General features: G+C 37.7%; 1 protein-coding gene across 4 annotated transcripts in view; it reads right to left on the bottom strand.

The window, feature by feature from the left end:
* Window positions 1-2,715: 2,715 nt before the first annotated feature.
* KHDRBS2 (KH RNA binding domain containing, signal transduction associated 2) overlaps window positions 2,716-26,360 on the bottom strand; it is a 522,708-nt gene continuing 499,063 nt past the window's right edge. The window contains exons 9-11 of one of the 4 annotated variants that reach the window (XR_010376930.1): window positions 22,426-22,486; window positions 5,816-5,958; window positions 2,716-2,807 (exon numbers count right to left, since the gene is read on the bottom strand). Coding sequence is in view for 2 of the 4 variants with exons in the window: in XM_031434467.2 (XP_031290327.1) it covers window positions 24,536-24,633 (98 nt within the window). In the remaining 2 variants the exon portion in view is untranslated. Of the gene's footprint in view, window positions 2,808-5,815; window positions 5,959-22,423; window positions 22,487-24,140; window positions 24,634-24,666; window positions 24,744-26,360 lie in introns of those variants that run through there. The other 3 variants (XR_010376929.1, XM_031434467.2, XM_064476615.1) reach the window with 3 other exon arrangements.

Genomic DNA, 26,360 nt, shown 5'->3' with positions numbered 1-26,360 from the left:
ACAGATGACGGGACAAGGAAGCTGTGGTATATGTGTATGTATGTATGCATATATTCATATACACACCACTGTGCACATATACATACATGGACATACAGAGGGGTACATAGGATTTATAGGGCAGGGATAAATTAGGAGTTTGGGATTAACATATATACACCACTGTATATAAAATAAACAGCAAGGACCTGCTATAGAGCACAGGGAACTACCTTCAGTATCTTGTAATACCTATAATGGAGAAAAATCTGAAAAAGAATATATATGTATATAAATGTATAGTTGAATCACTTTGCCGTCCACCTGAAACTAACACAACATTGTAATCAACTATACTTCAATGAAAAAAAATTAAAAATAGAAAAAAAGAAAGCCTTGATTTGTAGCATGCTATGGCCTGAATGCTTGTGTCCTTCTCTGCCCCCTGCCACCGCTGGCCAAATTCACATATTGGAATTCTTACATCCAATATGTTGTTGTTAGAAGGTGGGCCTGTGGGAGGTAAGTATGTCACGAAGGGGGTGCCCTCCCGAATGGGATGAGAGAGCCCACAGAGGACACAAGGAGACATTTGGACCCTCACCTGACCACGCTGGGCACCAGATCTCAGACTTCCGACCTCCAGAACCCCGAGAAATAAATTTCTGTTGTTGGTAAGCCACCTCGTCTGTGGTATTTTTTGTAACAGCCCAAATTGACTAAGATATCCCACTGGACAATTCTGAGGTATAAAAGTCCTACCAGGGTCCACTTCAAGCTGCCAAAGTGAAGTCACTGATGGCCTGGTTGAGGAGAGATGCTCACACTTGGGATGTCATGGATGTGTGGCCCGAGCACACCCCCGTCTGATGAAAGTCACTGCTGTGTGCATGACATGTAGGCCATGAATGTGGTGATCCACTCTTGAAATGTTCTTAAAGCACAAATTCATTTTATCTTCAGCCATTTTGTACAACTCGGTGAGAATTAACCTGTTTAAGATCATGTTCATGTTCAATCATTGCTTACAAAGAATTATGTCATCGTGTTTATTTTCAGTGTGTTTTTCACTTCGGGCTGGTCTGGGATGATGCAATTAAGTAGCAGCTGGACAAGGGATGGGGAGGCCAGAAAAAGTGCAACCATTCATATGCTGGCCAATTTGTATACGCCTTGAGCCAGGTCCCAGACGTTTTCCAAATCATAGTCCCTGGGGGCACTTTGCAGCCAATAGTTACTAAGATTCCAGTTAGCCATTTGGAAGTTGTGAATTTTGGTCCAACTAAGAAATCCACGTGTTTGATACAGAATACAGTCACCTCAGGAGTTCATTCAACAGTTCCTTGGGGAGAAGTGGCCATTTATTTAAGCCCCTCTAGCCTCCAGCCATGTCACCTGAACCCTGCGCAATCAGTTGGACAACTGGGACTTCTGAGTGACACAAGGTGAGTTCACAGGCACCCTGCACTCTGACGGGTTCTTCTGCCCAAGCTCCCTCTCCTGGATACTAGCCCTGCTTTCTCTGATACCAGCACGAGTGTCCATCCTTATTGTCAAACCTGTCACACTAAACATGCTTTACAAACACATGGCCATGACTAAACACCGTGTGATACCTTCCATTTTCTCCCCCTCTAGTCCCCTAAACACACACATAAATAATAAAATCAAAGTCTCTTTTCCATCTGTGTTTTGCTTTCTGTCTGTTCTTTCTTCTTCCTATTATTTTTCCTCCTATGACATTGTTGCCAAAAGTATTTAAAAAGTCCACTGGAGACTATGAATATATTCTGACATTTTTTAAAAACAACAACAAAATGGTAAGGAAACCTGGCTTGACTGGCGCTGAGCAGATATAATGTAGGGAGATGACGAACCTCAGTGATCTTCCTGCCCGTCGTGCCTCTAGAAGCCCATGAACAACCCCAAACAATGACAAAACAAAACCTCTTCTCCGAAAAGCAGGTCAGGAGAAGGAGCCTGGGCCACCTGGGAGGCCCTGCGCCCTCCCCTGGACGGGGTGGGGGACGCAGCGAGCTCCTCCATCCGGAGAGGCTGGTCTGAGAGGGCTGTGCCGGCTCTGCGGGGACACTCGCAGGTGGAGAGCTCCGCTGCTCTGGGGCTGCTAGGGTGTCGGATGCTTGGGATTTTCTGCCCTGTCCACTTTGCTTCTTTCCCTTCAGTCTTTTCAATGGGAAAGAAAAAGCCTAAAAGCAAATGACTGCTGAAAATCTCTGCCAGCTCATCTTGATCTTTCAAATGGAGACTATTGAAACCTGCCCCACAATTGAGGTGGAATGAATAAACCAAGAAAATCCAAAGATCTCACTCATTCAACAAACAAATATATGTTATGTGTATTCTAGATACCAACCCCAATACTAAAGGTCTAAGAATCCACATTCGAATAAAACGCCAACCCTGCCCTTGGCAATGTGCAGTCCAAATTGCATTTATTAATTGTGTTAAAATTTTCTTTATTAAGATATTGATGCTAATCTATACATACTTTATGAGCTTTCAAGCAAGACTTTAAACCTGAGTTTCATGTAGCCATTTCAAGGCTGTATTAGAAGACAACTGAACATTTCCAGGTATTTATTGTTGTAAGTTTTATTGTCAATTCTAGATCAATCCAATTAGGAATCTGAATGCAGGAATAAAAAAACCTTTACAGGCAAGATTTTATTCTGAGCTAAAATAGAAAAGAAAAAAGTCAGTTTCACCTACCTTCTGTCCATAGCTGACCTTTCATTCAAATCTCATCTCTTCTATGAAGCCGTCTTTTAAAAAATCCCAGCTCAAATCAACCTCTTCTTTTTTTAAATCTGCACAATTAACATATTAATGTTAATCCGGTGGTTGTTATTCATAGTGCACTTTACAATTAGTCTTGGAGTTTAAAATTACACATTTCCAGGCTCCAACATTCAAAATTTATTTGGTTAACACTTGTATTGTCCTGGCATCTGCATTTTTAAAGCGCATCACACGTGACACGTTCCCAGTTAAGAAACACTGTTCAAATTCAACTCTACAATTTGGATTTGGCATTTTCTAAGAGCGCCTAGTCTATATTTGTGCGTTCACATTCTCGTATCCCTACTGAACTGTGACCATCTCTTGAGGACAAGCACAGACTTGAATTTACTCTGTTCTTTGCAGCACACAGATCTTACTCTGCACTAGTGAGAATTTCCACACTTCTCGTCTGAAAATGTGGCAAGGACTTTCCTTTCAACAACCCCTACACAACAGGATCACACCTGTGTTTTCCACTTATATTATTTCTGCAGTGGTGGAACAAATTTGATCATGAACAAATATCATTTATCGTTAATATTGCTTTTTGAAAAGGTTCCTAAATTTGGGCAGAGGCTAGAGACCCAGAGAAGGGCACTCTCTCTAGCATGGTGGATTTAAATTTATGTTGGTTCAAATCCAAATCCTCTTCTTATTTGGCCTATGATGAGGAGAAAAACAAAAGATAAAACTTCGTAAAATGCACGCCTTCAGTAAACACTCAGTACATGACAGCTAATATAAGTATGAGGTTTTGGGAAGTCTCTGCCCCCAAGAATTTTTCTCTGCGTACAAACTTATGCCTTACCTCCTGGTAATCAGTTACTCCCGGAGACATCTAATCATGTAGTCACAGAAGGTAGAGCTGGAGAGGCCTGCTGAAATTATTGAATTCCCCCAGCCTTCATTTTTAATTTCTTTCATTTTTTAAAAATTACGGTATAGTCAGTTTACAGTGTTGTGTCAGTTTCTGGTGTACAGCACAACTCTTCAGTCATTCATGAACATACATATATTCATTTTCCAATTCTTTCTTTTGCTTTATTTATTATATGATTTAATTACTTTATTTTGGTGAGGGGGAGGTAATTAGGCTTATTTATTTTAGAGGAGGTACTGGGGATGGAACCCAGGACCTCATGCATGCTAAGCACGCACTCTGCCACTGAGCTATACCCTGCCCCTTAATTTCTGAACTAAATTGAGGCAGAAAGAATTCATACACATTTGTGGGGTGCAAATGTCCTGCCTTACAGAGCTGTTTCAAGAGTTAGTGAGAGAACACAGAGAAACCCCAAGTACAGTGCCTGGCATCAGCTAGTCACTTAACAAACCATGATTATTACCATTAACTTAACAGTAGTATCCTGAACTACAACCCAGCTGACGTTTAGTTCAGTTCAGTCCTCTTTTCCTGACTCTGCAAATGAGCAGTACTTATAAAAACAGGTTTATAATAGCTAGGAAGTATAACAGGTTAGAAGTATTGACAATCTTTGAATGTGGGAAGGACAACCAAGTTAATCCTATCAACCAGCACGTAAGAGGACAGAACATCATCTTCTGGTATATGTTGTGGCAGAATCCGACCGTCATCTGGTTTCAGGTTGGCCCCCCAAGAGAGGAAGAAGAAGCCATGCTGTTTAACTGCTCCAACTCACCGTTTCCTCAGCTGTAAAATGGGCGCACTGAGATACTTCTCTCATTGGGTGATTTTGAAGAAGTCATTACACACGAAAGCATTTCAGATTCTCTGACAATTAGTAAGCCTCCAATAAAGGTTACCCTATTATTATTAACAACTCATTTTTATTTTTAGATAAGGTTACCATACTTTGTCATCCATACTGGGGTACCTCTGAGAGTGAAAGGTTGTGTTGTTAATAATTACACCGGGACAACAGGCACAATTACACTGGGGCAGGATGCATGGTCTGTTCACAATATATTTTCTGCCTCCAAACAAATCCCTAAAAAAGAGTGGTCTATTGTGTAGGGGAATTTACATGGGGTGCTTCAGAAAGATGTTACGTCTGGGTCAGATTCAAAATGGGCACAACAGAATGGTGCTGCCTTCTTCCAGACTCTTCTGAAACAAAATAGAAGCAGATGGACTGTTTCTATGGTGTTTATAACTTAACTTTCCCTTTTTATAACTTAGTCTTTCTTAGGGTCTCTTTGAAGGTCAGGTCCTGGGGGATACACTTTAATTTTTTTTTAATTAAGTGCTTTCTGAAATCTCCTATACAATTTCCAGTCTCACTGAACTCACTGTAATTTATACTTCCAAAATAAGTTCTTTCTTAAATAAAAGTATGTATAAAGAAGGAAATGGAAGACTTCTCTTTGGAATCATCTGTGTCACTGACCACACATCCAGCCATATATTTCTTTTTCCTTTTGTTGGAGAACAAACGAATTTTAGGAGGAAATAAATCGTCATGGTCCTCGTCTGCCACGTGCTGTTCTGCTCTGCTCCATCCCAACCCCTCTAATTCTACAAACGTTTCCTGGAAGCCTCTCTTCAATAAAGGCAAACGTTCCCCCCGATCCAGAAACGGCACGCGGGGAAGGACGACTGTAACAACTCTTTAGACAAAGGCTCCCAAAGTCCCACCAGCTGTGATGCGTGGCATTTCCTCTCCTCTGGAAATTTTGCCCTCTACTCCCATTATTAGCAGAAATATTGTGAATATCCATTACATTGTCTCAAAAACGTATTTTCTTATTAATTGATTTTTTTTTTGGTTTTTACTTCGATGTAGAAATTCATAACTTCAAGTTCTGGTGATGTAAGACATGAAAATCGTGTGCATAGCTAAAAATCAACACATTATTGTCGTGGTGCTGCAGTGTAGATTAAAACTAAAAGTTGCTCCCTAGTTTGACATTAATGTCCCGCTTAGCTTCGCTCAGACACAAAGAGATGCTTCATCCATTTAAACATTTCTTTTTGGGTCCATAATGAAGTGTTCTATACCCCTCTTGTAAGCAGAGGTCACACATGAAATCACAAAGAGGTAAGGGGACTCACCTCCATTGTCAAAAACATGGACCCTCCAAACAGCCAGTGTCAGATCAACTCCAGTTTTTGGTTTTCTCTTTCACACGTCTTCACTTCTCGTCCCAGATGAGCAGGACAGCTTTAAAGCATCATGCAGTCACGCACACAGGCATCTATAAGGTGTCCCCACATGGGATATCAATTAGGTTCATGGCAAATTTAGCAACAGTAGCAGTTGTCACACATACTCAGAACAAAATAAATTATTCATTCAACCTCTTGTACTAAGCGTTTTTTATATTCTGTTTTAGAAAAACAGTTTAACTTTAAGCAGTTTTCTAGCTATGATCAGTCTCTCCTGAGGAAGTTTTTTACGGGAGTGAACGATGACGGCCGTCAGTCACTGCCATTAGCATGAGGCACAAGGCACACTGTGATGTTTATAAGCAGCTGAGCCACGACAGTCAAAATATGACTTCCTCCACCACAGGCAGGCTTCTGAGCACAGCTGACTGCTCTTCTGTGAAGTGTGCATATGGTCTCAGGACATTTGAAGGCATGTTTATCTTAAGACCTAACTGTTTTCCACCACAGGATCCTCTATCAACCAAAAACAAACAGTCGTACTGCTTGATGGCTGCTGAACACATTTTTATGTGTTTCTTTAGACCCTGAATTATTTGATGAGTGGACTCTAAGAAGCTATTGGGGGAACTAAGCATAATAAAACCTTGACTATTATTTAAAAAATTCCCAGGAATCTTATAGCAGCTCAAACTATTCGCTAGGAAATATAGCGCATACACTGATATTCAGGGATCTTCTACTCTCCGATAAGAATGACAGAAAAATCAAATGTTTTGAAGGAAATTATCTATGTAGCTTGAGCATGGCTGTCTTCAAAATGAAGATCAAAGTAGGGTTAGGATAGAAATGACCCAGTCACACCAAGTCAAAAGATGAGACTCTGTTACCCTAGAAGGGATCCGCTTTTGTATTTCAACTACTTTCTTAACTCAAAACTTCACACCTATCATAGGACTTAGCGGAAAGCACTAGTCGATTGAATATATTCATTCAGCACCTTTCCTTTGGTAGAAGATTTGTAAAATTATTGAAAATATATTTTCACTGAAGGGTCGCCGTTTTTGAATTTGTGAGAAAAATGGCTTCTGGCTTTTGCAGTTAGTTGGATATCGCGGTATTGTATTCATTCTCTGTTTTTCATTCTAACATGAGCCCTGATGTCTCTGAAACCAGGGCAGGTAATTACAAGCATCCCTTATCATCCCAAATTAGTTGGGATGATAGATGCAGGAAAAGGAAAGGCAGAAAAAAAAACAAAAACCCAGGAACTGAGGAAATGAGAGATACTGCCCATTCTCTTTTGGAAACTGCGCCTCTCTCAATACCATGGGTGATATTTACAAACGCTGATATGTGTATTTTAATACAACTGTGGCTGTCTTCTTTCTGTCTCGTAGTTTAGTGTATCCACATATGGTTCATAAGCAGGGACAAATGAGACAGTAAGTTTAAGAGATGTCAACCATTCTTGACAGCTCCCCACAAAGAACACGAGTGAGACAGGCCAAACCTGCCACCTGGCTGGTTGAAGTTGAAGGCTCACTGCTTTTGATCATAAGGTGATGTAACTTTCATTTTTCAGTTCACGTTTCTTAAACACTGTTTCACTGAAATGTATCTAGTTGAATTGGTTTGAATTTGAATATTATTTGTTTAGTAGATAAAGGTGGCCTTGTGGTGTAAAAGCACATTAAGAAGCATTTTAGCAGAGCAATTGATTTCTTTCATTATCATGATAGATGGGTCATTACTTGATATTATAACCAAAATCACTGCAGCCTGACTGGATATACATTTTCTAATTCTACATATTCTTAGACACTGATGTTCTAATTCATATCTAGTTTAACTTTGAAGCCACTGAGAATGTGACAGAAGTAACATGTGACATAAAAAGTTGAATGTGTTGGGTGGGCATTAGAAAGATAAACTGATTAGGAATGAAATAATTCATCCTCAATATCCTTTCTAATTAAAGATCTATATAGTATGTTTCCCCAGCAATTTTCTACCTGATTTTCAGCTGTCAAAACTTCGAGTAGAGGAAAATATTTTTAGAAATAGAACATTGGAAATAAGTCTTGGGTGTTTTTATGTTAATGTAAGATATAAATCATTTGTCAGAATTATTGGGTAATACTTAAGTGTTTTATGTTATACATTTCTTATATTAACTCCATTATAAGTGTATATTTTCAGATGTAAGAGGAATTACATCACTGTAAGTAATGCTTATATTCGCCACAAATGCAGAGTGGAGGAGAGAGTTGACAGCTTTTTGGGAAATTTTGGCAAACGTCGTATTTTGGATGGATTATCTATCAGTTCAAAAGATAATGCTTATTTCTAAACTTCATTGTTTTAAAGTAGAAAAGAAAAGAAACTTTCAAAACTGCTCAGTCAATAAAGTTGGAGGCTTCGTAAATATACAATATAGAAAATAGAAAATTTACACAAATTCAATTACAACCTGAAATAAGAATCTTATTCATTAAGTTCTGGTAAGATCTGCATATCTTTTTAAGGAACAAGTATGCCCAGAATTAAAGATACTGCAAAACTGATATTCTATACAATATAAGCAAGACCTTATTTTGTTAGTTTTTAAAACCTTAAAGATTATCATAGCTTATTTTTTACTCCAATATTGATTTTGAAATTTCATTTCATCATAATACATAGTCACAGACAAATTAATAGTGTTTGTCCTGAAATTGTTCCTAAATTCTGCTTTCTTGTCTACTTGTACACTGAAGGCAATTAAAAAGAAATGAAACAAATATTATATGTAGGAACCAGTCATCTGATAAATTAATTATATTTTTGTGTTGTCTCTGGTCTTCTCAAGAATAAAAATATTAGCTACAAATACAAATCATTTGGGAGTTGAGGTCTGTGTCATTTCTACAATGTTTCTATAAAACTGACTGAACGCAACTGTAATATATTAATGTTAACAATCACAGTTACTTTGAGAGATCAGGTATGCTTCTCCTGCTGTAATAATGAAGTCTAATTAGAAAATAAACAAAATTAAGCATTTATAATATATTTCAACATGCTAAAAGCAAAGTCAGCCACAAAAGAAAAGGAGGAAATAATGCCCAATTGATGTTTACTAATATCATTATCAAATAATTTATCTTTATAAATAAATATATGTTCCAGAAAAACAGCAGCATATTGAAATTTTATGTGTATGTGTGTGTGTGTGTCTATGTGTGGACATTGTAGACATAATTAAAGTCGTCTTTCATTTATCCAGCATTTCTAGACCATTCCTTTCCCTACACCAGGATCATCTCATTACAAACACACACATTTGTTTAATTATTTGCAACTTCAGTACCACATCTTATTTACACAACGTGCCCTAATATTTTAATTAGTCACTTACGCTTAATGAAAAAATGATCTCGGCAGTTCGCCAGAAATATGCGAGGCTCCGAGCACACCACGTCCTGGAATGTTTAACACAGGCCGGCTATTGGACCACAGGAGCGAGAATTTCGGAATTCATATCAAATTCAGGAACAAGGTTTGACCTGAAATTGAGTAAGCTTAAGACTCTCAAATATGCTGCTATTGTTTTGGGAAAGGGGCTAGTATATTTTCTATACAGTATAACAAAGCAGATTAATTGTTAAATAGTAAATTCTGTGTTAATCTGCCATGTATGGCTTCAACAGTGGTTCTGTGGCAAGTAGATATTCCTGGGTTCTTGCAATGCCCTTTAGCAACAGAAGTGGACAGAGGGAAATTGGATTAAATAGCAGAGCCCTTCCAGATGACTACACTCTTCTGAAAGAATCCCAGCTCTCTGCACAGTTACAGGAAATTGCTCAGTAAATTAAATCAAGATCAACCACTGATCTGTTTAATTTAGACTCAAACATACTGGAATATTCTCCTCAAAATGGGTGCCTCGTTTAACATTGGGAAATTGCAGTGAATTTTCTTCTTTTGGCCTTTGCAAACCAAGCCAAAATTAGGTTTTGAAATTCACAGGGCATTTAAAAAAAAAATCTCATTTATCCAATAGTCATAAAGTCCTTTAAAAAAAATTAAGATAGACCAATGTAAATATAGAAAAATGATCGCCAAGGTTACGCTAATTCTTACCTAGTGGTCGACTTATTACTCACTTTCTATTGAATTTCTTATAACCATATATGCTAAAGAAATGGACTCACAATCTTTTTATAAGTAAAAACTGGAATGCGTCCATTAATTTCTTTCTTAATTTCAATTCCATCCTCTTCCAGCTAAAATCAGAAACATCAGTATTTAATTTCCATATTACAAATTCAGTGTACACTTTTGTAATCATTAGACTCTTGATTTTGAGTAATTTCATAGGCATTAGACACCAATATGGTGGGTTATTTTTAAAGTATTCAATATTAGGGCATGTCTTTAGAAGAAGCCATCTAAGTGTTAATTATTAAAGTTCTAAGTAAATATTTATATAGAGGAAAAATAAATCTCAAAATTTTTGGTTAAGTTACATTGTGTTTTATTAGGAGCTGTTTAATAGTTATTTCATATGAACAATGTGAAGTAATTATTCAGTCAATTTATTCAACTCGATCTCTCTTCCACCGTTTACAAAACAAGATGGTTAGTTATTCTGGAGAGGTTAATGTTTCAGAGCAAGCCATGTGATTTTTGGATAAACCTCTCAACCCTTTGAAGTTTTGTTTCCTTATCTTTAAAGTGAGGGTAAGAAAATCTGCCCTGTTTTCTTCAGAGAGCTGTTGTGAGAATTACATCAATATTATCTTAGATTTTTTAAGTATCAGTGCATATAAAGATAGATAGATACACATATACATGTATGTACACATAATGTCATACACAATATTGGCATCTTACAAATAGATCAATATAATTTCCCTATTTCACAAATAGTACACAAGAAATACAAGATTAGAAAAAGAGGGAAGCAAACTGACATTTGTTTGTTTAGTTATATTTAATAAGTGCCTCCCATCAATTTGGATCCATGTACTAGTTAAGATTAAAACGTTAAGACTTTTCCTAGAAGTGCTCCAACGTTTGCCATTAGAAAGGTAAAGTCTGACTGTTCTTTCCCAAAATATTCCTTGAATATCTTTAAGGAAGATGCTGTACTTGGTGACACTTTTCCTTCTGTGGCAGCTAGCAACGCACTGTTTGGCCCTCGCGGAGTATGTCTCATCTGTAAACTGTCACTAAACCCAGTTCCTTTTGAACCTATTACATTAAGTCAGTCTCTCATTTCTAGACTCGTTTTCAGGCAAACGTGTTTCCTCGAGTGATATAATTAACTGGTAAATTGAAAGATGGAAAATTATGTGGAAAGGACAAATCATTTCCATATTATTTGAAACACAAAAACACCTTGGACTGGAAATCCTGGGAGAATTAATTAATGATCCTCACCATTAACTGAGCAATCAAGACCACCCATGATCAAGTTTTATTTATTAGCATTTCACCTTTTATAATGTCCTATGTTAGAGATCTTCCTAGTCATCTAAACACAAGAAATAAACAATTGTGACTGAGAACCTTACAGTTAATGCTTCCAACAGGCTTTATCTTTTTACTCACAGTAGATAGGACAGTACAGCAGATAGTAGGCAGGATTCTTAAAATAGAGGTTGGAAGACAGTACCTCTCAAAGATCAACACACTTGTAAATCAATGTGATCAAACTACTTTGGCATCTCCTTGAATTACAGATTTTGTACTCCTATTTAAAAAAAAAAAAAATCCCTGAACAATTCTGAAGCTCTGTGACATGCAGTAATTTGTAATTTTTCTAAAAGCACAAATTGGTGCACATTTTGGCTCTTTATTCAACACTGGATGCAGAAATTTTCTTGAAGTGGTAAAAAAAAGAAAACAAAAAAACAAAAACAAAAAAACCCCCTACTCTGCTGGTGGATGTAAAAGGAAAGTGCAATGGTCCACAAGGGTGACTTTTCAGATACGGGCAACAGCAGAATATTCTGTATTTGCTATAAAGGCACCGCGTATTTTTACCTTCTAAAGTTACTGCTGTATGTGATAAATTGCACATGATGACAAGTTATGAGAACCTTCAGATGCCAGGACGCTCCATTCCCTCACGGTTGTAAGGGGTGGTCTATCTTTTGTTTTTCATGTTGCCACCTGTTTTGTAATAGCACATCTAAAGGGTCTTTCTCAGTCTTCCAGCTACGTTCATTTTCTTTCTAAATCTATTTTTCCCTTATTCTCATTTTGATATCCTATATATTAAGTATAATAAAATGTGAATACATTATACATTTAAATGGTATGTATCATCTATTTAAGACAACAGATAGTAAAGGAAAACTCCACTTTATTTTTGCAGTCACACAGATCGGGACGAATCAATACAACAGAGAACGCCATCAGTAAACAAGTAAACGGTCATGACTATTTTTCTAGAAATATATTTTTCCAGTTTTATTTTCATTTTTCATTGAAGTTTTATGTCATCCTCCACAAAGGCTAAATTCCACACTTAGACACATAACTCGCACTTAGTCAATGTTAAGATGGGCAAATAAATATAGTTGGGCACAACATAGACTGAGTTAATGTTATTATGCAAGACTTACTTTCTAGCTAATTCAAGAAAAGGCACATTCTGAGTATTTTGGCTTGTGCATATAGAGGCAGTAAGAAATGTATCATCAGACTTCAAAATTAATACTGACCTTGGCAGTATTCATACTAAGAGTGTTTATTCTTATTCCTTTTAACTGGCTTTAAGAATGAATTATACAGCTGCAATTCAGTTTCCTCTAAAATTTAGTTTACGACATAACATGTGATCGAAGTCAGAGGGGATACTAAAGGGTAGGGGTTGAAAATGGAGTCTCTGGGTTTAGAGTCCAACCCACTGCCCAGTGGTGACCGTGAATGGGTCACCTCTTCTCTTAAGCTCAGTCTCCTTATTCAGAAAATGAGAACTTGTATCATAAGGCTGTTGAGAAAAACATATGAAGTCATTCCGAAAATTACTTAATACAGTATTTGGCATGTGTTATGCATTCCCTTGTTGCAAATACCTCTCTAGTCACGTTTTTATTGTTACTATTGAAACAATTATACAAACTTATCACTAGTCTTCATTTTTAGCCCTATTTCAATGTGAACAATACATGTGCAACATCATTATAAGATTCTTGTATATCAATGTAACGCATAATACGTGTTATGAACATACCCAATCTATGCTTCCTTATGAATATAATGATGAGCGTTTTTACAGTGGTGTTCTAAAGCCTGCATTATCTGATTTTATTTATATTTAAAATGTCTAAGCTGAAAATCGATTTGGATAATATGAGTATTTTTATGGGTTGAACGAGCTTCTATTTGCACATTTGATACCCACCATGAAGATATTTTAAAGTTAAAATATTTTGTCAAGGAAAAATACTTTGGAGGAGAATATTAACTAAATTTAGGAAAGACATACTTATGATTTTACTTGACATACTTCACAGTTCTATTAGTGGGTACTATGATTATTTTTTAACCCATTTTTACCTGTTAGAAACCTGAAACTTGAGAAGTGAAAGTAAGTTTGCATACACTCTAGAGCATGCGCTGTGGGCTAAATTTTCATAATATCACAGTGTAACTTTAATCCTCCACACAAGTCGACCCAATGGAAATGGGCCACTTTTTCATAAAGGAACAAAATTCGTCTCACTTCTGAAAAATTCAAATTGCTCTTATGTATAAAGCAGAATCTCATTCCAAATGAATAAATAAGTAACAAGCAGTTGAAGAATGGAGGAGGAGAAAGAAGTTGAAGAAAATCAGGAGGAATGTAAACCCATTTATTAACAGAGTTATCCCCAAGGAGTAGGATTGTAGACTTGATTTTTACACTAGATATTTATAGTCTAATTTTTACATTAGATATATACAGTCTATTTTCTTAAATCTTGAATATGGTTCCTTTTGTACTTTTTTAAAAAAGGAGACAGTATTAAAAAACAAAAACCTTCCAAAAAATCAACAAGTAACTGGCAATTCTGCCATTATTGCACGATAACCATTATTGGTCCCGAAATGATTTACTTGTGAGAAATTAAAAAAAAAGTCTTCAAGAAATTAAACCCATTAAAGGAATGATTAAAGGATTCCAGAGAAGTAAGTTTATCTGACAGAATGTGGTATTACTTATTTTAAAAATTATTGCCTTGTAAGAAAGCAGCATATCTAATGTTAGTTCTAAATAATTATGTATCAGTCAATAAATTTATATTCTTAAATCCATTTATATTCTTAAATCCACAACTGGAAAATAAAAAGAAAAACTATTTTAAAATTAAATATTAATTCCATTATGAAGATTATCTTTATCCAACATGTGAATACAATCTTCTCTGTTCAGGGACATTTAAAACTAACTTCCATCCAGTCACAGATATTATGCACTGATCTTAGTGAATTCCAATAGGAGGTTTATTTCCTTCTAATTTTAAGGTTTATCTTTTGAAATAGAGACACTTTCTTACCTATTGCATCACCTTATGCATTGTAGCTAAGAAATCAAGATGTGATCAGTAGGTTATGTATAAATATTTACAATTATTTGTCTTAACTGAGACGTTTTTCTTTTCATACTGTTTGGCTTACAATGGACATGCACTGATTTCATAATTAACACAATAAATGTTTCTTTATGTGGGGGCCCTGTTGCATAGATGGGACAGAACTCAGTTCTCTATAGTCATCAATTAATTGCCTTTCTCTTTTCTCTCACATCCCATGTACAGTTGGGAAAATGGCAGATACTGATGAGGGAAGGATTAGATGGCATCAGAGAAGCTGAAAAATGTCCTGATGTCATAAAAGGCAGACTGGGAGGTCAGAATATAGGAAACATGGTGCACCTTTCTTAGGGCAGACAGAGAATGAGCCAGAAGGGAAGGGATATTTTCCTCCTGGTGGAAGTCATCCTGAGAGGCATCGAGGTGATGGGAAACCTGTGTCTAGAGGTGATATTCTAGGAGAAGGATCCAAGAGTCTCCAAGTTTCTCTTGGAAATTGATCATCCTCTATATCCCACTGGGAAGCATAAAATAGGATGAAACAGAAGCTGGAACGAAATTAGTGTTTAGTAGCTTGTTGCCAATTCTTAAGATGTCTCAGGCTGTACTTGGTTTTGGTAAAGGCGGATAAGCTGGCTGGTGTTAAGGCATCCAGTGGTGTATGAATCAGACAACTTCCTCTCTTATTTTCCCAATTTTTCTCACATAAAGTGTAAGAGACTGAAATATAAAACAGCATATCAAGTGGGGTGACCTTTTTACCCACTGTAAATCATCTTTTGAGTACCAATTAATAAATTCTATGTAAAGAGACTGGAAGATTTTTAGTAAAGATTACTTCATGATGGATACAGAAGACTGGTGCTTCCCTGTTGAAAAGAAAAGCTATCTTACTGTTAACTTAGATATTTTATTAGAAAACTAGAATGTTCAGACACATGCTACGCATTCTATTGGCAACAGGAAATATTTTGTTTTTAAAATATTTAACATTGAGTGATACCTTCACTTTGTGTTGTTAACACATGACTGCATGGCTTATAGAACGATATTTCTGATTTTAACGGACTCAGGTACTTTAAAGCAGAGTTCTGGTTTATAGATTGAAGGATAAAAGCCTGAAATTGCTTTCATGCTTATTTAATCATGTGAGGGTTTCTTTTTTAATGTCAAAATAAAACTTAGATTATAAATGAATCCGTTTGTTCTACAAAAGACTGCACCAGGCTTTATGTCAAACGTGGGATATATTCACCTACATTTTCTATGATGGAACTGCTGAAAGATGATGAATTTGAGGAAAGATCAGACTAGATGCACTTCAAGCTAAAATATTTTATCATAATCTTTTTCTGTTTTTAGTCAGTATTCATCATACTGCTACAGAATAGAAATTATGCTATGACTGAGATTTTAGATTCTCTTTTAATCAAATACATTAAAAGTTGGGAATCATCATAGCATTTTGGAAGATGTATGGGTTCTCAAATTTAGTTCTGAATATTGCTTTTGCTATATAATAAAAGCGTGACATCAGCTAAGCCTCTGACCTTCAACTTCCTCTTCCGTAAAATGGGGTTAATTGTACTTTGTTTGCAAGCTTGATGTAAGGATTACAGGTGTTCTATGTACACTTTTATGTGAAAAGTCTTGCCTGCTATGTATGCTTAGAAATCTGATGGCCTCATGATTATTATTGTTACTATTATTAATACTTTGTCCTCATACAAAACACAAATAATGTAATCCGTTTTGTAAATTACCACTCAATTGGATATTTTCAATCATCCAGGGCATAATTTTTGCAGTAAAAATTAACCCTTCCCATGGAACCTGCAGAGTAGCAAACACATGACGTTTATAGTTAACAGGCAGCCTCTTTTTTTTTTTTAAGCTGAAGTATAGTCAATTTTCAATGCTGTGTCAGCTTCTGGTGTACAGCATAATGTTTCTGTCATACATATACATACATGTATTTGTTTTCATATTCTTTTCCACCATAGGTTACTACAAAACATTGAATATAATTCCCTGTGCTATGCAGTACATATTTGTTGTTTATCTATTTTAGGTATAGTAGATAGTATCTGTAAATCTCAAACTCTCAGTTTATCCCTTTGACCCCCTCCTCCCCACCCAGAAACCATGTTTATTTTCTATGTCTGTCTGTTTCTGTTTTGTAGATAAGTTCATCTGTGTCTTTTTTTTTTTTTTTTTAAGATTCTGCATATAAGTGATATCACATGGTATTTTTCTTTCTCTTTCTGGCTTACTTCACTTAGAATGACAATCTCTGGGTCCATCCATATGGCTGCAAATGGCATTATTTTACTCTTTTTTATGACTGAGTAGTATTCCATTATACATGTATACCACATCTTCTTTATCTAGTTATCCGTTGGTAGAGATTTAGGTCTTTTTCCCATGTCTTGGCTGTTGTATATAGTGCTGCTGTGAACATTGGGGTGCATGTATCTTTTTGACTTAGAGTTCCTTCTGGATATATCCCCAGGAGTGGGATTTCTGGCTCACATGGTAAGTCTATTTTTAGTTTTTTAAGGAATGCCCGTACTGTTTCCCATAATGGCTGCGCCAAACTATATCCCAACAACAGTGTAGAGAGTTCCCTTTTCTCCTCACCCTCTGCACCAATTATCATTTGTGGACTTTTTAATGATGGCCATTCTGACTGGTGTGAGGTGATACCTCATTCTAGTTTTGATTTGCATTTCTCTGATAATTAGTGATACTGACCGTTTTTCATGTGCCTTTTGGCCATTTGTGTGTCTTCATTGGAGAATTGCTTGTTGGGTGTTCTGCCCATTTTTGGATTGGTTTTTTTTTTTTATGTTATTAAGCTGTATGAGCTGTTTGAATGTTCTGGAAATTAAGCCCTTGTCAGTTGCATCATCTGCAAGTATTTCTTCTGATCCATGGGTGGTCTTTTTGTTTCATTTATGATTTTTTTGCTGTGTAAAGTTTATAAGTTTAACTAGGTCCCATGTGTTTATTTTTTTGCTTTTCTTTTTGTTGCCTGGGTAGACTGCCCTACGGGAACATTGCTAAGATTTTTTTCAGAAAATGTTTTGCCTATGTTTTCTCCTGGGAGGTTTATCATGTCTTGTCTTATATTTAAGTCTTTAAGCCATTTTGAGTTTATTTTTGTGTGTGGTGTGAGGGAATCTTCTAATTTCATTGATTTACAGGCAGCTGTCGAGCTCCCCCAACACCACTTGCTGAAGAGACTGTCTTTTTTCCATTGTATATTCTTATCTCCTCTTCAAAGACTAATTGACTGTAGGTCTGTGGGTTCATTTCTGGGCTCTCTGTTCTGTTCCACTGAGCCATATGTCTGTTTTTGTACCAACACCATGCTGTGTTGATGACTGTAGCTCTCTGTATTGTCTGAAGTCTGGGAGGGTTATTCCTCCAGCTTTGTTCTTTTTCTTCAGTATGGCTTTTGCAATTCTGGGTCTTTTGTGATTCCATATAAATTTTAGGATTATATGTTCTATTTCTGTGAAAAGTGTCCTGGGTAATTTGATAGGGATCACATTAAATGTGTAGATTGCTTTGGGTAGTATGGGCACTTAACAATGTTAATCCTTCCAATCCAAGAGCATGGGGTATCTTTGCATTTCTTTAAGTCATCTTTAATTTCCTTAATGAACGTTTTATAGTTCTCTGTGTATAAGTTTTTCACCTCCTTGGTCAGGTTTATTCCTAAGTATTTTATTTTTTTGGATGTGATTTTAAAAGGGATTATTTTTTTACTCTCCTTTCCTGATATTTCAGTGTTAGCATAAAGAAATGCAGCTGGCATTTGTTGTTAATCTTGTATCCTGTTACTTTGCCAATTTTTAAAAATCAGCTCTAGTCATTTTTGTGTGGAGTTAACAGGCCCCCTCTTGATACTGAAATTGAGACTTGATATTTAGCCAACTTAACATATTATTAGTTACTGTTTTCTATTCTCTTTTAAATCCCCCCAAAGCAGACAAGCTTCTGTATTATATTAACCAAGAGACACAGACACAGAGAGCAAATGCTATATAACTAAAGAGTTACATTTTTAAGGGGCATTTGTGGTTTCAAAGTACATCCTTATATATTTTTAAGTGAAGAAAGGAACAAGAGTAATATTTTAATAATATAGTTTAAAATTTTTTTCCTTTAAATACCTCCTTTAAAAGTATTTGTAAGAACCTTTAATGCCATTCTGTGCCAAATTTATTTAAAAACGGTTAGGATTTCAATTGTTATTAAGCCAAATGGTCTGAATTCCGTTAATATACTGAAAGTGGAAATTATCTAAATATTACCCTGAAGACCTAAAAATATTATTTGGTCTCATAAATGACATGAAGTGGATTCTGATTTGATCATATTTGAGTGTAGTAAAACTTTTGTTATAGAAATATAAGCAGGCATGAAGACTTTCTTAGTTATTAATGTGTAGTGCCCAAACTTTCGGTGCTTTGATGAGTTCCATGTCGTCAAAGGATCATCAGTGTACCAAGAGCTACAGCATCATCTGAAAAAATGTGTGGAACATGCACATGAATAACGTCAACTACCCTTAGAGCTGGCAGGTACCTGTGAGACAGGAGGGAAGGGGACAGGGCACAACCATTCAAAGCAGGACACAGCCATTAGCACCAGGACGGCGGGAGATTCAACTCCCAGTGGACCTTGAGCTTCAATAGCTGCTCATTGAAATACAGTGTCCTCCCACAGGTGCCAGGACAGGTTCAAGGCTGACCATCAAAGGTCAAAAAGTGGGTGACGGGAATCTCAGCCTCCCCCCCAAAGTAGCCGGAACAGTCCTCCCGCCTGTCAGCACCTGAAGGCGCTGAGCCCAGAAAACCAGCAGCGCCCACGCCTCGTGGCCGCTCCCCTTCTCAGCGAGACAGGCCGCGCCCTGTCTCTGGAGTGTGTGTCTGCTTTTACTTTAAACTGGGCACCCAACCCCCACACCTGGTGGCCTTTCTCTTGTCTTCTGAAGCAGCCTGCACTCTGTCTATGGAGTATGTATCTCTGTGAATAAATCTACCTTTACTCAACGGGGGCTCACTCTTGAATTCTTTCCTGTGCGAAGCCAAGGACCCACACTTGGCAGGACGTGTCCCAGGGATTCAGTGAGACCTGGGACGTGGCCATCCCCTCGTGCCCCATTTTCCTCTTTCACCTGTGCCTGTCATCTTTGGGAGCCAGCACTTTTGAAATGAGTGAGAGGGGACATGATGTCATGAAGGGATCCAACAGAGCCAGTATCACTGATGGGAGAAGAAAGGTCCAGGTCCCTCCAACCGGGCAAACGGTCACTAGTTAAGGCCACTCTTTGAACAGTTTTCATCCTATCGAAGTTTGCTGCTGAGAGGCCACTAATTTAGGGAAATTCTCTTACCCTGTTGCCAGGGAAACCTACTGTATTCACTTCTATTTTGAAAGTTGGGAAAGTTATGCAATAAATGACTGTGATGTATCCATAATTACATTTTCCTATACTTCAGCTTGATTTCAATCTCAAGTCCCCATACTGCCAAGCGGACAAAAAAAAATCTCAGCCAGTTCAGGTTAATTTGGGGGATGAGTTCCTCTGTCAACTGAGGACTTCATTTCTGCCGCTCCACTTTTCCTGGGTTGGATTTATGTTTTGGAGGTGCTGGTAGCAGGGAGCAGCTAATCTTGTCAACTCTCAACATTGTATCCACGGATGCCTCTGCATCCTGGTCAGTGCTGGCCTGAGCCAAGACCCCTGCACCATCCCCTGCCTTCCTGCAGAGGTGCCCGTCTATGTGTGGTGCTTTGCCACACCCCCTCCACTCTTGCAAGCATGGAAAACATTCTGCAAAAAAATTTTTTTTTCTCTATAGGATTGCAACTAGAACTCACTGACGTGGGGGAATTCAGTGAAGCACGCTGTCTTCCCTGGCTCCGTTTCAGGGTCCAGATCTACTGGAAACTTCTATTGGATAACTAACTTAGTGTACAGAGCCAGACTCGAGAGCACACTAGTATCTTACACTAACATCTCAGATTCTGTTACCCCTTGAGCTCTCTTCTCAGCCTGGACCATGTTTATCTTGTAGATGTACAGAGGCAGGTGGATGGGAGCCTTTCATCTGTTTAATTTTGGATAGGAGCTTTTAAACGCACCGTTAACACACAAACTTTAAAGCTCACTCAGAGCCTACTCAAAATGCAGGCTTTTGAAAGTCAAAAATCCCCTTCCTCACAAATTATTGTTTTTGAGCTTTAAAACCTCTTAACTTTTCATTTAAACTCAACAGCCACGACTGTTCTCTTCTGCTGTTCAGCACTGGTGTTTCTGCTATGACAGCCCTGCCCCGAGTTACTGAGTTCAAAGACGGAGTCTGAATGGTGAGAGAGCCACAGGGTTATAAAACAGCAATAATACGGAGGATAAAATAATTGCAATGGACACAAAAGCATATTGATTAATATATCAAAACAGGAGCAAGTTGTGACATTTCTCTGTCATTGCTTTACAGGATCAAGCCTATCGTTTTAAAAGAATCAAAGGATAATAACACACAAGACAGCTGGACTAGACATTCTTTCTCTCCTTGTTTTATAAAAACAATACCATTTTTTAAAAGTCAAATCAGATACCTGGTAAGTTACTGATAAATAAAACTTCAGAATTGCGTCCTCTGGGACATTTGATCTTTGATTCTGCAGCTTAGCAAAGAGACTTGCTTAGTGGAAGCCCATATGTAATTAATATTGAATCTTAGAAAAGTGACTCAATGACGTTTGCCTTGTTTCCTTGGGACAGTTTCCTTAGGGAGAGCTCTGGCGTGTTACTGCAAACCTACAGTGGCTTCCTTTTATTTCCCCCATAAAATTCAAATAATTTAATACAACACTCAGAGACCATCGTGACCTGACTCAGCCCCACCTCCCCAGGCTTGGTTTTGCTCGGAGCCTTTAGGAATTGGGCTGTCAGGGCCCACTGACCTTCTGTTTTCCCCTCAACCACTCCCTGAGCTTTTCCGACTCCATGAATGGACTCAGCGCATTCCCTCCCCCAGGTGGGGCTCCCTTCTCCATCAGTGAACGGCCCGGCCCTTTCATCCTGTGGTACCCCCAGTCTCCATTCTACACCTAGTCATAAGGCGTCTCCGGGCTCTCCCCCCTCTCTCCCACGGCACATGTCTAAGGTGACCTCTACCAGGGATATTTGTGCAGTGAGAAGTGGCCCAGACCCTGAAGGAGGAAACTTGGGCTCTACCCCTGTTTCAAATCTCCTGGCAAAACCGTTTCATTTCTCGGGTCTGTCTGTGGCTCTCATAACTGCCCCTGCACTGTTTCCAGTCTGAGGTCTATTGGCTACAGTTTTCAACTCCTTTGCAGAGAAGTCAAGTCTCCATTTTCAATAGCGGTTGAAAATGTGGTTTTCTTTTTTTTTTTTTTTTTTAACAAATACAGGTTGTACTTAGTAAATATTTGCTGAATCAAAGTGGCAGATGAGAAACAAGAAGTTGACTGATAAATCCCATGGGATAAATGGGGAAAATCAGGGTAAGTTTGTTTTATTTGACTAAATAAATAGTAATGTTAATAAATATTATCTTAGTGACAGAGGGCAGGCGAGGGCTTACTTACGGGGCTCCCTCTCCTGTCCTTTCCATCTCAGTCAACAGTTGCAATTTCCTTCTCGTATGTCTGCAGAATCAAACTTTTAAGACTTCCTGTGTACAATTAGCAGTTTGTAGAAGAGAGGAGGGCTGACGACTGACTACAAATTCATGTTTCCTTTGACAAGCTTCTGAATACACTCAGAAAGCCTTGCCAGGTAAATACAAAGTTAGATCACTTTATTTCAGAGAAGCTAAAAATAACTCAGTTCCTTGGCAACAATGTAAACCTTTTGCAAGCAGCATTTGGTGTTCTGGCTTAACTGCAAAGCTTCATGTTGGCAAAGACTGTTTATCTCAGAGAAGATCAACATAAACTTACCTCTGTCTTTGTTAGCCCATCACACCTGCTATTCAATTATGTGCTCTTTGCTTGTGGGTACCTGGAATAGTGAGAAAGAATAGAAAAATCAATTAAATATGACTCAACAGCAGTGTGTCAAAGCCAAACATTTACAATTTTAATTGATGACAGACACACACTTCATAAAACTATTAGCATGCAACTCCCAGCTGCAAAAACTGAACAGCAATGTGCCTAAGCTGGTTAGCAGCAAAAAAGTAAACCAATCACATTGACAAAAGCCACCGTAAACAAAAAAACTGTATTTAAAAGAGGAACAGTTTTGGCATTCGTCCCTAGTATCGAGTCTTTCATTTTCTTTTTTTCCATCAAAATTTAGCTTACGTTTGATGTTAGCAAGAGTTGCATTACTATTATTGCTAATTTTAGTTCTGTTTATTGCCTTGAGGGTTATATATTGTAAAATAACTTTGGTGCCTCTAGTTAATTTTAATTAGTTGTTTTAATAACCTATAGACCTATTTGTTATGTTTTTGTAGGTTTACTTTTTTAACAATTAGGAACTTAATAACTGAGAATCTTTACCATTACTGTGGCATAGGCAAAATTACAGAGTTACTCTGAGTGTTACCTGTTTAACGTTTAGTCATCCTTTGAGTCCTGCGACATATTTCCTTAATAATCAACAGCCAGCAAGTCTGATAGTCTCAAAAGAAATATCAGCCCTCTAAACTGCCTTCAAGGGCGGTGATATTTAGCACTGAAAATTACAAATAAAGTTTTTGAGGTTGAATAGCAACAACTGGCCAGTGACACGGATGATTTGTTTGTCAAAACAAATTGTTATCAACTACGCAAATGAAGTCCACACACTCCTTTGAGTGAAAACAATACGGTGAGTGTACGCAATGCTTACATGTTGGATGGGATCTTTAATGTGCGGGAAACTCAAAGGTTGAAGAACTAGGCATTTAGACAGTGGTAAGTGGTAATCTTACCTCTTTATTCTCCATTAGTCTTTCTCACGAGAGACATGCTAATGCAAACAAGTCAACCAGAATTTGTGTTTAGCAAGATAAAGCTTAGAGGATAGTTTAAAATCCGTTTATTCTTCTAAATCCACTTTTTCCATTAACATGTTATATAGACATTAGTGTTCACTAACCATGATTCATGTCACAGGTTAGTTTGTTAACTTTTAAATTATTTAACAACCAGAAGTTATTAATACACTTTTAAAGTATTACACAAATATCTTAAAAAACAGGCTTGGGTTCATTTTTGTAATTTTTAAATAGAAAACATTTTAGGCGTCTCTTGAAGAAGAAATAAAGCAGGCATTTAAAGCTAGAAAACAAGTGATTCCAAATTTAGTTTTTACAAAAGTTTTCAGCTTTATTGACAAATTATGGCAAACATATTTGACAAATTGTGGTTTCCTATTTAGAGAAGCTTACACATGGAACTTTATGTGTGTTGTGTTTTTCTTTGTTTTAACAAATACAGGTTAAAACACTGAACAAATTCAGTTAGCTACATACATACAGTAGCTGCTTGTTTTCAACCCCATTAAAACAGCATTAAAATTAAATTTACAAACTTAATATCAAACATCTCCATCTAACTAACAGATATTAAAAGACAGGTTAAAACATCTTATCTACAACTTTATTATAGCTAGTTCAAATATCATGTTACAGTCTTTTAGCAACCCTAAACAAAGTTTTTGCTAGTTGAGACTCCGAATGTGTTAACAGGTTCATGCTCTTTCTTAAAAAAAAAAAAAAAAAAAAAAAAAAAAGAAAGGAAAAGAAAGAAAGAAAAAGAAAAAAATAAAAGATTACACACAACAATGAAAACAACCCAGAATCGCATCTTGCTGAGTGGTTTATAGACAGCGCTTGCCAATGTCTTTTTTTTTTTTTAGTCTGTTTTGTAAAATAATAGTAGTGTCAATGTCACGCCAACAGCATAGGGGAAATACAAGAACTCCGTGGGCACAATCATGAGCCGTTATCCCAAGAATAGGAACAACAAAAAAAAGGACTATTACTTGTCATGTTGCTGTTTACGTGGAGACCTCAGGCTATGACCCGTCTTTGCGGCGAGGTCACGGTGAGGAGGCCCCTCAGTATCTACCGTAGGGGTGCTCCCTGCGGCCCCCTCGGGCTGGCCTTGGCGGCGGCGCCTTCAGGCTGGAGCGGGGCACGGCCCATTCCTCTGGTGCTGCGGACGAGAGAAGATGGGCACACTCACTTGGCTTCACTCACAGTCATTTAAGATGCAACATTCGATGCCCTGATCACACAGGCTGGCACTTGGTTTTCACGATGATGCTTAAGAGAATGCAAGAATAGTTTACACTTTTCCTGAGAGATACATTGATGGGGTCAAAGTTGGCTTTAAAAAAAGAAAAGAAAAGAAAAACACCAACCCCCCCTGCCAAAAAAAAAATGCAACAATTCAAAAGAGAATAGAAGATCTTAACACAGAAGACTCAAGCCTCACTACACTTTCCACACGGTGACAGCTTCCCAAAAAGTACCTATTTATGCAAGCACTTGGAATTATACTTGCAGGGTATCTTTCAAAGCAGAGAAAGTTAAAAGTCCATTTATTAGGAGTGAAATGGAAAGAGGAGCATCGGTGTAAACCACCCCCACGAATCTGTCAAGTCTTTGTGCCCAGAAGGGAAACGTCGTGTTCCTTCATGGGGCCAAGGGCTTCATACTGGGTTTACGGTGATTTATGGGATTCCAGAAACTAGGTTATCTGAGTCTTTCAGGCAGAATTCAGCTCTTCATTAGGGAGCAGATTACACGCATTGGGCTATGGTGGAAGGAAGTATGGACATTAACAAAAGGGGATTTCTAGAAAGAGACACACTGACATTCATAGCTCATATAAAATGGGGTGGTAATGGATACGGCTGGGAAAAAAATCATTGCAGGTCAAGCCCAACTGATGTAAAGCATGTATCTCTGGATAGTCCAAGTGCCTCTAAGAATATGGCTAGCAAAAAGCAATAAGAAAAGTTTAAATTGCATTTACTGTACTACAAGGCAAGGGATAATGACGTATAATACGGAAAAATGAACAAGAGTTGGAGCAGTATGGGGAGAAATAGCATTAAATGGGCAAACATTAGGTTTCTCAGGCTCTCATTCACCAGGAGACCTTTATTACGAACGGTATTTGATGATAAGTGAAAAATTATCTCTCTTACTATTTCAGGTCCACGCTTTTGTTTATTTCAATATGTGATAGGACATAAAATAGACGTGAGGCCCTAAGTAAGTATGAGAAATGTTACCTCACTCAGAACAGCTCTGCCTAGATCAGGAGTTGGCAAACCATGGCCTGAGAGCCACGTTCGGCCAGCTGCCTGTCTCTGTGAATGAGATTCTCCCGGAACACAAATGTGCCTATTTTTTGCCCTATTGTACATGGCTACCTTCACTCTACAAAGGAGGACTTGAGTAACTGTGACAGACACCACACTCCCTGCAAAGCCGAAACTATTTACACTCTGGGCTTTTACAGGAAAAGTTTGCAGCCCCACTCTCGATCACATCTCTTTTTTTGGTGGGAGATCGTGGATGTGGGTCTTTCTGATGTGACCCCCTGAGGACAGGAATTTACCCCTAAGCTGCCAGACTTTCTCAACACAGACATTTTGGAGAAGAAGTTTATGTATGTACTTGATTGGAATTAAATAAAACTTTCTTTGACGCACTGGAAGGGAAAATGGATTTTGCTTGCCAAGTTTGAAAGTGACTTGTCAGCCTTATGTAATGTGAATTTTACACTTTGTCTATAAATAGTCAACAATATGTCAATGTCCTTATCCTCTAGTGGTAAAATATACCCCGGAACGTAGCGCTTTTTGCTTCACTTGTTCTAGAACGTTAGCGATCCCTGGGTTGCATTCTACGGATTTTAGAAACTGAGCT

This window comes from Camelus dromedarius, chromosome 19 (assembly GCF_036321535.1).
Source record: "Camelus dromedarius isolate mCamDro1 chromosome 19, mCamDro1.pat, whole genome shotgun sequence".
In the NCBI taxonomy this organism is placed as follows: domain Eukaryota; kingdom Metazoa; phylum Chordata; class Mammalia; order Artiodactyla; family Camelidae; genus Camelus; species Camelus dromedarius.
Note: the sequence above shows the minus strand (reverse complement) of the source record. Positions and strands in the feature narration are given on the sequence as shown.